This window comes from Poecilia reticulata, chromosome 1, assembly GCF_904066995.2.
Source record: "Poecilia reticulata chromosome 1, P_reticulata-male-v2, whole genome shotgun sequence".
Taxonomy (NCBI): domain Eukaryota; kingdom Metazoa; phylum Chordata; class Actinopteri; order Cyprinodontiformes; family Poeciliidae; genus Poecilia; species Poecilia reticulata.
The window spans coordinates 1,011,816-1,025,073 of record NC_088830.1 but is presented as its reverse complement, the minus strand read 5'-3'; the positions used below and the strand labels follow the sequence as shown (position 1 = coordinate 1,025,073).

Here is a 13,258-nt window from a genome sequence, read left to right as displayed (position 1 = left end):
CCTGCAAAAATATGGAATTCTTAGTTTTCCTCCTTTTTCAACCATTATTTCCCATACGTGCTCCTTTTGCTGTCTTTATATTAAAAAATATCCAAACGTCCTGGTAGATTATTCTGTTGTATTTCATTCGGCCTGATTCTCTTGAGAAGGTGTAGGATTTTGTAAGTTTGATTTCTTCTTAATCTTCTGGTTTCCTTTTCTTGCTTAGTCACTCCCAACGTGTTTTAAGAATTCAAACGTTAAGAGTTTCCACTTTTTTAAATGACTTTTTTCCCCCATTTGAGCTTTATTAATAAACAGAAAACAACATATTTATTTGCTTAAGTAAATATGAATGATGTGTGACATCATTCACAGAACTAAATTCTAACTTCCGCCACAACAAAATACCGCATACATCCGGTTCCGTCCAGCGCCATTTTGATGAAACAGCGAGGAGACGAGCACCACGGACCGACAAGATGGATTTATGGATTTAAACTGAACAAACATCTGAATTACTTGCATTTCTGTTGGGAATATTATCGTCGAAGTTAACCATGTTCTGCCTAATCGTGTGACTGACGGATTTAGAAGATTATCTGGCTGCCGACTGGGGTGTTACCGTTAGCTGTTAGCTTTTGTTAGGCCGTTGGTGTTTCATAATGTGTTCAGTAGCATGTTAGTTAGCATTTATACGCATCTAACGACATCAGAGAGACATTTTAGGGTCTGGTAGTGTCTAAAAAAATCTCGTGGACTCCTTCGGAGGATTTCTCAGAATTTTGGGACTTTTTTTATTTTTTATTTTTTTATTTTTACAGGGCCCGGTAGTCTTTAAAAAAAGGAACTGCACCAGAACGGCACTAAATAAGACTGTTGAAAGTCAAGGCCCGCTGCTAGCTGCCTGAGCGGCTTGTGGCGCTTTGGGTTTCCACCAAGGACAATTCACCAAGGACTTGGCCTAATTTATATCCGTATCGTAAAATTTACTGTGGTGCATGAGCTCTCTTGGATTTGGTGGCATTACAATGTGTTTTCATGAACTTTGGTCTCGTACGTCGTACATTTTTCTGTGGCACTTACTTGATACGGACTCTGTCGTCCTCTGCGAGCTGAGCCTTACCACACTTTAGCCCTTTCTCTTGTCAAGAGTGTTTCAGCAAACTGGAAGAAGGTTTACCAATTAAAGTCTAAACATTTAGCCTCATGTGTTCAGTGTTGACGCTGTTTTTTATATAACAGATGTTTTTCCCTTATCTTGTGCTTGATTGAGGTTATAAGTAGACCTGTAAAAATGTCGTGTGTTCACTATAAATTTTCTTCCAAACTGGATTACAACACAGTCACGTTCGATGGACTGCATATTACACTTAGCGAGCTTAAGAAGCAGATTATGGCCCGCGAGCGCCTCAAGGCCACAGACTGCGACCTGCAAATCACCAATGCGCAGACGCGAGAAGGTATTCTATTTGCTGACACATTGCACAATAACTGAAAAAATTGATTCTGTAAGGTAGCATGATGGAAGAAAACTCATGTGTTTTATGCTTTAATGTAGTATTAAATAAAAGGTTGGCCTAAATGGTTTTGATATGTATTCGGGCAGTTGATGTGATTATTCTCTGTGCTGTTGTTAAAAGTGACTTAATGTTGAAGAACTAATTTATCCTAATGTTGATGATGAGGCAGGAGTGGAGAAAGCAGTTGTAAAATGCTCTTTTTTGTTTTGTTCCATATCTTAAGTTATTTTAGTTAAGAGCCTTTTGAGGGCCACCTGAACCCCGACCTAATCACTGCTACCTGCACGTAGATATTATTTCAGTCATGAAGCGCTCCCAGTCTAACAATGTTAACATGTCTTTTAAAGTAAGCTCAAAATGTCAACATTAACTCTCAAAAATATATTAAAACTTAAAATCAATTTGCTGTTTAACCAAAGTGAACCAGTATTTTATATCAACACGTTACCATTTTCCAGTGTCAATTTGGTAGTTGGTTACCTATTAAGGGTTCACTGATTGCATTTTTCTGGCCTATCACAGATCTTTTAAATTTGACTGATTACATATTTTCAGAAGAAATTTTTTTTCTAAAACTTTGCAAAATACAGCAGCGTCCCCCTATGTTTTAGGTATGCCATCTACTCCATTGAGCAGAACATTGAAATGTATTTCGTCATAAGTTGTCCAGGTGGCTATTAAATGCCCCCGAGGTGGATACGAGTCGATGCATGGACAGCACAAAAAATACCAGCAGCTATGGTTCCTTTTTTTTTTTTTAAACAAGTGAAGTTTTGTATGTAACAATGGCAACTACACAGGAGCGAAATGACCAGACAAATACAGAGATCTATATTTTTCAATCCCAGTTCTGCACATATTGTTGATGTTTGTTTGTCCACATTATTTAGAATTTTAATGATGGCTTTGCGTTTTTTTTTAGAATACACAGATGATGAGGCCCACATCCCAAAACACTCGTCTGTCATCGTCCGCCGCACTCCGATTGGTGGAGTAAAGCCTGCTGGCAGGACGTTCATTGTGTGCGTATGTTTGTATTCACTAATCAATGTTTTAGCTTTGAGGAAGATATTTTCTTTAGGTTTCTGATTCATAGCTAATTTGGCTAATGTTCGCTGTTTTGTTTTTGCAGAGATCGTTCTGACACAGCTGTGGTTGGATCTTCCAGACCCGTATGTAAAACAAACCCAGAACAACACTTTGTCCTCCTCCTCACATCTCTCTCTCCCACTCTATCTGGCTTTAGTCACTTATCTTGAGAACATTATGTTAACAGAAATCCAGTTGAATATTCTGTTCACTTGTTTACTATATATTGATTTTGTTCTTCAGATTATCACCTTGTTATTTAACGTGTTTCTTGGCAAGGGGCTTGTTGAAGTCACCACAGCTGAAATAATTTGTTACTCTGAAAACAGTTCTTCAGTTCTATTTTGGAAATGGCAATTTAATGTAAATGGTGACTAAAGGCGATGGCGTTAAAGAACCAAATCAGCCATTTTGTTTATATGCATTGAAATGACTGTTGAATTGTTGCCACATTATAGTTTTCACAAAAGATCGAATCTTTCCTGTGTTTCATAATGAAGTGGATTTGTAGCCCGCTCTATGACCAATGTTTTAAGGTATTTGTAAGAAAAATTGTGGTATTTTTGTATTGATAATTTATTGTCATTGTTGATTTCTGTGAACATATTTTATCTGGTTAAGAACCTAAGGAATTAAAGTGTGCCTGAGATCTATTGTTATTAATTTTGATTCCACTTTAAGGACTGAAGTTGTGTAAGTTGAGTAGATCTGTCAGGTTTTTTTTTCAGGAAGTTTTTTGTGCATAAACATAAATCTGTTCAAATGGTTTCCCATAACTTATCTGTCACTTTTGTCTTGTACAATTTCATCACAAATATATTCATTGCGCCTTGCTTTAAGTATGGTCTGCACATACCCCCTTTAGGCCTTCGAACCTTCAGCTTTACGCAGCTGAGCTTTTAGCTTTTAAGATCTATTTTTTTAAACATCTAATTTTGAGCTGATTTTCTTGACTTCAAGAAAATCAGGACTTGTTGAGATTATTTTTACAAGGTGATCCTGATGACGCTCCTTTTGCTAAGATTCTGTAATCTGTTCTCGAACCTGTGATGTTGTGAGACGAATGCCCTGAGAGCTTCTGGAGGCCTTCCACGGTTACTGCAGAGAGAGGTGCAATGGTGTCGTGTGTCCTGTAAGCTGCAGAACCTGTCAATAAAGTTCTTCAGTGGTTCTCTGTCAGAACCACTTGCACCAGATCCCTGTGTATTCGCTCCAAGGCATCCTACAGCTTTTTTATATTATTATTTTTATTTAAATGCTGGTGCCCCCTGATACTCCTGTGCCATTTGTTTATGAACAGTCTTTTTAAAAGCAGGACAGAACAAGCTCAATTTTTTGTCTGTATTTTAGATTTACTTTCGACTCTGAAATAGATGCTTATGATGCTGTCCTTTCTGTAGTAGATGAAGCCTGTTTTTAGGGAAAACTTAAAAGATGCAGTTTTTCATGATTAGTCTTATTAAAATAAGTTTACATTTTAGTCTGAAAAGCTCATATTTTAAATTAACGCTAATTCTTCAATTGTTGAATTGGTTAGGAGGATTAGCCAGATGAAGGAACTGTCTCTGACTGGGCCAGGTGTATTCATGTGCAGCTTCATGGATATGCCTTTATTCTTTGCATTAAACAGAGCTTATGTAGCAGAAATGATTCAGCCTCATGTGGAATCATAGTAAGAGTAAACCTGATTGTGTTTACCAAACCTAATTATGTTGATTGCTTTCTCCTGATAGAAACCCATAAATGATACATATCTGGCTGATTGTCACAAATTTAAAGAAATGCACTTATGAAAAAATTAGGTAAATTTTTATTTTATTTTTCCTCCCTGGTGTTTTTACTGTAAAACTTCTGATACCTCTAAAGGGAATAGAAGTGCCTGCGCTAGGGACAGATTCCAAAAAACACAGTTAAACATTTTTGTCAATATAAACTATTTTGGACAGATGTTTGAATCCAATTTTGGAGAAATATTGAATAATAAGCCCTTTTTTTATCATTTAATAAGCCCTGATTATTAATAATCACTGTCCTGATTTGAACATTTGATTTGCTGCCTAAGTGTGTTGACAATATGCTGCTGATGTTGTGAAGACTTGAGTGGACTGGACACAGATGTGGTGAACTGTCTGTGCTCTCATCTTCCAGTGTGTGTCGGCTAGATAAGTTAACATTTTTAATCTGTATACTATTGATTTTCCTGCAGACGGACTCTTCTCCTTCTTTGACTCTCGCTCAGCTTGCTAAGGTACATTCTCCTTTTTTAAAATGTTTTTCAAAAATGTGGTTGGAGTTAAGGAGAGAATTTAATATTTGCTTTTTGGTTCAATGTTCACATCTTTTTATTATGCACTTTAGACACCAAACCTGGTTGATGCAAATGCTTCAGAGGAGGACAAGATTAAAGCCATGATGACTCAATCAAACCATGATTATGATCCAATAAAGTCAGTAAAAGGATGTTTTTCTTTACTAATCGGGCTGTCCTGCGTGTAAATGTTCTATGTAAATGTTTTGTGTAGAGATTCACATAAGTCAATTTCTCTTAGTTACTCCAAGAAAGCCATTGGACCCCCACCGGCTCATTATACCTGCTTTCGGTGCAACAAGACTGGCCACTACATCCGGCATTGCCCCTTGCTAATGGTGGTAAACATTTTAGTTGTAATAATCAGTAGTATTAACTCTTTAGCACATGTCTTATTGATGAGAGTTGAGGCCTTATCATGCTTGTAATGACAGTAGATTATTTATTTTTTGCTTTTGTTTGTTAGGTACAAGATAAAAGTGTGGAAGGTCCCAAACCAGTAAGGATCAGTAAGGGGATACCACAGAGCTTCATGGTGAAAGCTGACCCAGGCGCTAAGGGAGCGATGTTGACCAGCACTGGAGAATATGCTATACCTGCTATAGATGCGTATGTAATGCAGTCAGTTTTCCTTCTCCAAGTATTTTCTCTTGTCTCACAACACAAGACTTTTTAAAATAACAAAAACTCGATCTTGATTGACAGGGAGGCCTATGCTCAAGGAAAAAAGGAACGACCTCCGTTTGTTCCCCACGACCAATCGTCCTCTGAGGATGATTCAGACCCGATCCCTGATGAGCTCCTGTGTCCGATCTGCAATGACCTGATGACTGACGCTGTAGTTATACCCTGCTGTGGAAACAGTTACTGTGACGACTGTGAGTTGTTGGAATAGTCAGCAATACAGCTTATACAAGTGACACTAATCATGCAAAACAGCCAGTCATTATTCAGATTAGAGATCCGATTTTTTTCCGTCACCAATAAGTTGTGTGTTTAGCTGAGGTTGAAATGCCTTTACCCTGCACCTCGTCTCTTGTTTAAGTGAATCTGTTTAACCGTGAGTAAGGAATCATTCCGGTTTTTATAAAATAAAAACTTGACTGTTTTGAATGAGGTAAAGTTTTAATGGCGCGTCATTTACAACATGTTCACTTCAATTATTTTTAAATTAACTTTAATAAATCCCTTTCCAGACTAACTACACGACAAGTCTATTTTATCTTGTATATTTTGTTTTTTTCTTGCGGGACTTTTGTCAGTCAAAAGTTGCAATCCCAGTGATTTCATCATTGCGTTCTATGACTTGAAATACCCTTGCTAGCTGGCTTTTTTTTTTGCGTCTGCTATGAGTAAGTGCATCTGTAACGCCATGTGCACCTACTGCCAAGAGCCACAAGCACAACAGAAATGTTTTTTTTTCTATGCTTGATTTTAATAAAACAGGATTCCCTATCATCCCCTGTATTCATAGTTTTTTGGTCTTAAAATGCATTCAAGGCGGCATTGAAAAGTCTTAAGAATCATACTTTTTGCTGAAAACGTTGAGATACCCTATTTAAATCTCCATGGTGGCCTGCTCATTTCCAGGTATCAGAACTGCTTTGCTAGACTCAGAGGAGCACATCTGCTACAGCTGCAAACAGTCAGATGTTTCGCCAGATAATCTCATTGCTAACAAGTTTCTTCGACAGGTAAATTTACTTGTGTGACTTTTCTAAAGCAGTTTTTGGGTGAGCTTCACTCTCAGAAGTGATTTCTAACATCCTGGTTTATTGTAGGCTGTGAACAACTTTAAGAATGAGACTGGCTACACCAAACATGGCCGGAAGCAGGTCCAACACGCAGCTCCTCTTCCTCCTCGTCCTCAGCTGGTCCGACCGTTGCTGTCTAGACAGCAGGATCCCCTCCTGGCCAATGCTGCCCCACCTGCTCCAGCAATATCTCCTAAAGTGGAAGTCCTGCCCCCTGCACCTCGTCCTTTTGCTACTGCTCCTCTGGTCTCTGGTCCTCCTCCTGTTTCCACCGCCGCTCCTGCTCCTTCCATTTCTACCACTGTTGCTGCTCCACCCATTTCCACCACCTCTGCTGCTCCATGTGGTCCTGATGGCTCATCAGCTCCTGTGACTCCAAGTCCTTCTCCTCCTCCTGCTGCTGCTCCTGCTGTTGACCATGAGGAGGCGTCACCAGTTGCTGCTCCTGTTGTTGACCCCCATTTACCTGCGGTCTCAAACAGTCAGGGTGAACCACCCCCTCCAGGGTAAGTGTAACCAAGGATATTTGGTTTTCAGCTTGTGTCCTCAAGAAGCAAAACTTCTTTTCAATCATTTTGTTTGTCTTTAGGGAGTCCGTTCCAGAAGCTCGGGTGAAACGAGCTTCTTCAGGAACACCTGAAAGACCTTCACAGGTGAGTTTTTGTGAAGAAGGTTGAATCATATTTTTGTTCATTTTCTGAGCTACTGATTGATTTACTCAATGCTTGTAGAAAACATAACACAGCTTAAGGTTTTGAAAAATATCTTAAAGGTAAAGATTTATTGTAGGGTTATTGTTAGCTGATCTGCAGCAGTCATGCTTTGATCTGCTGATGCATATTTTTTTTGTAGGAACTATAATAAACATACATAAAACAAACTACTACAATCTTTTGATATTGGACTTGTAATTAACATCAATTTTATGAATTGTCCACAAACTGGAGACTTGTTGCAAATTACTCCTTTCAAACACTAAAACTCTAGGAATAAATGGCTATTATTTAAGCAAATGAGTGAAATAACCTGTACATGGTGGCTATATGCCCACTATAGAATTGTTTCATTTTTAAAGAGCTTTTAACACTGTGTTTTCTTGCTTAATCTAAACAGCACATTGTTAGTGGAAATTGTTTTTTAGGCTTTTCTGCTGTAAGAATTAGGTATGCACAGATAAATCGGCTGATGTTTAATGTGAAGCTGATTTTATCCATCAATCTTATCTACTTCAGCAAAGATCTAAAAATCAGCCACTGATTTTTGGTCTGCTGTGAGAGAGGTTTGACTGACAAACCTGTACTTATGGAGACCTGGTCATGTCACCCACTGCGGCCAGCTCAGCAACTTTCTTGATATATTTAGAGACATTTCAGACCAAAAAAATTGGCATCTGCAAAAATCTGAATCAATGGGTCAGGCTTTTGAACCTGATTGCAATCAGGGTGAAAACTGCAATCAGTGCACGCTTGTAACAGTGCTCTGTTGTCAGTGAAGCCTATTAACTTTTGGGTATGGTTGGTTCACAGATCAAAAAATATTTGAGTTTTGAATATCCAATTGGGACATCCATCAATCCATTTTCTTCCGCTTCATCCGGTGTCGGGTCGCGGGGGCAGCAGCTTCAGAAGGGAGGCCCAGACTTCCCTCTCTTCTTCCAGGTCCTTTGGGGGAACCCCAAGGCGTTCCCAGGCCAGCCGAGAGACATAGTCCCTCCAGCGTGTCCTGGGTCTTCCCCGAGGCCTCCTCCCAGTGGGACGTACCCGGAACATCTCACCAGGGAGGCGTCCAGGAGGCATCCTTACCAGATGCCCGAGCCTCAACTGGCTCCTCTCAACGTGGAGGAGCAGTGGCTCTACTCTGTGTCCCTCCCTGATGACCGAGCTTCTCACCCTATCTCTAAGGGAGAGCCCAGCCACCCTGCGGAGGAAACCCATTTCGGCCGCTTGTATCCATGATCTTGTTCTTTCGGTCATGACCCAAAGCTCATGACCATAGATGAGGGTGCGAACGTAGATCGACCGGTAAATCGAGAGCTTCGCCACAACGGACCGGTACAGCGCCCGCTTCATGGCAGACGCTGCACCAATCCGCCTGTCGATCTCCTGCTCCCTTCCTCCCTCATTCGTGAACAAGATCCCCAGATACTTAAACTCCTCCACTTGAGGCAGGATGACCCCCCTGACCCAGAGAAGGCACTCTACCCTTTTCTGGCACAAGACCATGGCCTCGGATTTGGAGGCACTGAGCCTCATCCCGGCCGCTTCACACTCTGCTGCGAACTGCTCCAGTGAGAGCTGCAGATCACGATCTGATGAAGCCAACAGAACCACATCATCCGCAAAAAGCAGAGATGCGATCCTAAGGCCACCAAAACGGATCCCCTCAACACCTCGGCTGCGCCTAGAAATTCTGTCCATGAAAGTAATGATCAGAATCGGTGACAAAGGGCAGCCTTGGCGGAGTCCAACTCTCACTGGAAACGAGCCCGACTAACTGCCGGCAATGCGGACCAGACTCTGACACCGGTCATACAGGGACCTGACAGCCCGTATCAAAGGGCCCGGTACCCCATACTCCCGGAGTACCCCCCACAGGGCCCCCCGAGGGACACGGTCGAAAGCCTTCTCCAAATCCACAAAACACATGTAGACTGGTTGGGCGAACTCCCATGCACCCTCCAGGACCCTGCTGAGGGTGTAGAGCTGGTCCAGTGTTCCACGACCAGGACGAAAACCACACTGCTCTTCCTGAATCCGAGGTTCGACTATCCGACGGCCCTCTCCAGGACCCCTGAATAGACCTTACCAGGGAGGCTTAAGAGTGTGACCCCTCTGTAATTGGAGCATACCCTCAGGTCCCCCTTTTTGAACAGGGGGACCACCACCTCAGTCTGCCAGTCTAGGGGAACTGTCCCCGATATCCATGCGATATTGCAGAGTCGCGTGAGCCAACACAACCCTACAACATCCAGAGCCTTAAGGAACTCCGGGCGGATCTCATCCACCCCCGGGGCCCTGCCACCGAGGAGCTTTTTGACCACCTCGGCGACCTCGTCCCCAGAGATCGGAGAGCCCAAACCAGAGTACCCAGGCTCAGCTTCCTCAACAGAAGGCATGTTGGTGGGATTGAGTAGGTCTTCGAAGTATTCCGCCCACCGGCCCACAACGTCCGGAGTTGAGGTCAGCAGCACACCATCCCCACTATAAACAGTGTTGGTGCTGCACTGCTTCCCCCTCCTGAGATGCCGGATGGTGGACCAGAATCGCCTCGAAGCCGTACGGAAGTCTTTCTCCATGGCCTCTCCAAACTCCTCGCATGCCGCTTCGCCCGCCGGTACCCATCAGCTGCTTCTGGAGTCCCACAGGCTAAAAAGGCCCAATAGGACTCCTTCAGCACGACAGCATCCCTCACTGGATCCCTCAGACTGGATTCAAGGGTTGCCGCTGCGACAGGCACTAACAACCTTGCGGCCGCAGCTCCGATAAGCCGCCTCGGCAATGGAGGTACGGAACATGGTCCACTCAGACTCAATGTCCTCCACCTGGACGTGGTAGAAGTTCTGCCAGAGTTGGGAGTTAAAGCTCCGTCTCACAAGGGACTCCGCCAGACGTTCCCAGCAGACCCTCACTACACGTTTGGGCCTGCCAGGTCTGACCGGCTTCCTCCCCCACCACTGGAGCCAACTCACCACCAGGTAGTGGTCAGTGGACAGCTCCGCACCTCTCTTCACCTGAGTGTCCAAGACATATGGCCGCAGATCCGATGAAACGATGACAAATCGATCATCGAACTACGACCTAGGGTGTCCTGGTGCCAAGTGCACATATGGACACCCTTATGCCTGAGCATGGTGTTCGTGATGGACAGTCCGTGACGAGCACAGAAGTCCAACAACAGAACACCGCTTGGGTTCAGATTGGGGGGGCCGTTCCTCCCAACCACGCCCCTCCAGGTCTCACTGTCATTGCCCACGTGAGCGTTGAAGTCCCCCAGTAGATCAAGGAAGTCCCCAGGAGGGGCACTCTCCAGTACCCCCTCTAAGGACTCCAAGAAGGGTGGGTAATCTGAACTGCTGTTTGGCCCGTAAGCACAGACAACAGTCAGAACCTGTCCCCCCACTCGTAGGCGGAGGGAGGGTAGCCTCCCTCCCTCGTAGGCGGGGAGGGAGGCTACGAGGGAGGGAGCCTCCCTCGTAGCCTGGTGGGGAAGGAACCGGAACACTAGCTCCGGTTCCTTCCCCACCAGAGAGGTGACATTCCACGTCCCAAGAGCCAGCTTCTGCAGCCGAGGATCAGACTGCCAGGGCACCCTCCCTTGACTGCCTCCCGTAACACACTGCACCCGACCCCTTTGGCCCCTCCGACAGGCTCACCTTTGGGGGCTCGAGAGTGGGGCCCCAGTGGCCCGCGTCCCGGCGAGGGAACGCCAGAGCCATAAGGGGTCTTCAGGCTGCACTTTGTCTTGTTCCTCACCTAGGACCTGTCTGCCTTGGGTGACCCTACCAGGGGCATAACTGCATAGCTCCTAGGATCATTGGGAGACTCAAATCCCTCCACCACGATAAGGTGGCAGCCCAAGGAGAGGCCAATTGGGACAGTCAACCTTTAAATGATCTAATTTCATTTATGCTCTGATTTCTTTAAGCAGCCCTACAAAGTGGTTTTGAGCTTCAAATTAAAGCTGCATAGTTTATTACAAATCGATCAACATTGCAATATTACAGACTGATGAGCGTACAATGATTATTGGCTGTTGTGTTCTCTGTGTTAGGAACTTTCATTTGACATGTTGGTGATATTTAGCTGGTTGGACAGAAGCAGAGTTGAATACTGGACACTAATCGCATTGGATGAATCACAACTGATTTCATCACAATATTCATGTTGTTGCCTTCAAAGGTTTTCCTTATTGTGTAGCCCTACTTCAAATGTAAATTTCGGATAAATAATTTAGACTTGCATGTAAGCAGAAACTCAACTGAAAACAACAATCTGTAAGCTGTGAAATGTCTTAAATGTTTTCCACAGAGCTACAGTTTACCTGTTATTGGCCACCTGCCCCCTTCAAGACCAAGCCATCCATCAGGTTAGAAGCATTTTATTTATTGCAATCTTTTTAAATATTTTAAAAAGATTGTTTTTATCTAAACCAAATCTATGCTCTGTTAGGTCACCAACCACGATCCAACCAGTCTCACCGAGGAGGAAACAGACACTGGTAAAACCTGTCCACCAGTGTGCTCCAGTCTCTTCCATTTGTATAGGAAGCTTCCCTCATCTTTTTTTTTTTTTGTTTTTTCAGGTACAGAAGCAGAGGAGAGCATCCCTCCTCTCATGTGCAGAGCACTCCTGCTCTTGCCCCCGCACCCCAAGTCTACCCAGCTGCCCTATACCAACCGGCACCGCAGACCTACATTCCCCAGTACAGCGCAGGGCCAGGTCTCATTCCCCCTCCTGCTATTAGTTTCCAGCCTCAGCCGGTTTATGCCCCTGGTCCACCTGGCCTTAACCCCCCCTGGGTCACTCCTGGTGCCCAGCCCCCTCTCATGCCATTGCCTCCATCCCTGCCACAACCCCCTCTCTCAAAAGAAGACTTCTACAGACAAAGGCATCATCGACAGGACAAGTACGTGTTTGGTTTTTGCTTTGCTGCTTAGTAATTATTGTTGTTTAAACTCCAGAGCTTAGTAAGAGATTATGACATGAATGAAAGCAGTAGAAGGTAAAATGGGATGATGACTGTTTCTGTTCCCTGCCAATAACAGAGTTACGTCTAAGCTGGATGAGTTCACTAAAGATTTCCATGAAGAACTCATGAAATACAGAAATGCATCAAAGCGACGAAGACGGTCATATTCCAGGTAAACCTTGTGAAAAAATTTCTACACTGACTCCAGTGTCCCGTTTCAGAAAGCAGGCTATGTGAAAATTCTGAGTAAGTTCTGGGGTAACTATGTGCATATCCTGGGTTTTCCCGTTTCAGAAAGCTATGTATCAGCTATCCGGAGTCAACTTAATACTGCAACGTACTCTGTGAACCATGCCTGCTTGGCAGCAGGATTGTTTGAACAAACCCTGAGTTTGTTCTATGTTTTAGCTGAAACCTGGCCCAAGGAAAGCGTCAGAAATGAAGTGTTCTTTTCTGTGGGAGCCTGTACATATTGGAGAGTAGATACTCTGCAGAAATCCCTGTCAGACGAGGGTGATCACACTGCTGTTAGGTTTTTTCATCATTCCCAGACTAATATATTCTCTAGCGTTACTGTTTTTTGCCTTAGTTAAAACGTCCACCTGCACATGACTAAATATGACACAACGAGGACATTCTTTGTGCTGCACTTTGTTTTAATGCCAACCAGATCTCGTTAGAAAAGTTACTATAGCACATAAACTGTACTGTGAATGTACAGCTGAGGCGCCTATGAGGTGAATATGAATCTGTTACTCACACTAACATGATGAGGTTCTACCGAACACCAGGGTTTAATCCCTGGCTGGTTTCTTTATGTTATTGGTATCAGGCATGAAAAACGTATTTTTAGGCAAATTTTAATTTTATAATGGAGCTTTTTAAATATGAGCCCTCCCATTGTTGAGCTGTACATC

The 13,258-nt window shown here is 43.5% G+C and overlaps 1 protein-coding gene across 5 annotated transcripts in view; it reads left to right on the top strand.

Annotated features, from left to right (window-relative positions):
* The first annotated feature begins 383 nt into the window (after nucleotides 1-383).
* Nucleotides 384-13,258, top strand: part of LOC103462989 (uncharacterized) — a 34,115-nt gene continuing 21,240 nt past the window's right edge. For 3 of the 5 annotated variants that reach the window (XM_081605854.1, XM_008406079.3, XM_081605775.1), the window contains exons 1-15: nucleotides 384-1,442; nucleotides 2,425-2,524; nucleotides 2,635-2,674; nucleotides 4,798-4,839; nucleotides 4,950-5,038; nucleotides 5,141-5,240; nucleotides 5,366-5,508; nucleotides 5,605-5,777; nucleotides 6,490-6,593; nucleotides 6,681-7,159; nucleotides 7,243-7,306; nucleotides 11,681-11,738; nucleotides 11,822-11,870; nucleotides 11,955-12,278; nucleotides 12,418-12,513. In XM_081605854.1, the coding sequence (XP_081461980.1) occupies nucleotides 1,277-1,442; nucleotides 2,425-2,524; nucleotides 2,635-2,674; nucleotides 4,798-4,839; nucleotides 4,950-5,038; nucleotides 5,141-5,240; nucleotides 5,366-5,508; nucleotides 5,605-5,777; nucleotides 6,490-6,593; nucleotides 6,681-7,159; nucleotides 7,243-7,306; nucleotides 11,681-11,738; nucleotides 11,822-11,870; nucleotides 11,955-12,278; nucleotides 12,418-12,513 (2,027 nt within the window). In that variant the 5' untranslated portion in view covers nucleotides 384-1,276. The remainder of the gene's footprint in view (nucleotides 1,443-2,424; nucleotides 2,525-2,634; nucleotides 2,675-4,797; nucleotides 4,840-4,949; nucleotides 5,039-5,140; nucleotides 5,241-5,365; nucleotides 5,509-5,604; nucleotides 5,778-6,489; nucleotides 6,594-6,680; nucleotides 7,160-7,242; nucleotides 7,307-11,680; nucleotides 11,739-11,821; nucleotides 11,871-11,954; nucleotides 12,279-12,417; nucleotides 12,514-13,258) is intronic. The other 2 variants (XM_008406085.3, XM_081605811.1) reach the window with 1 other exon arrangement.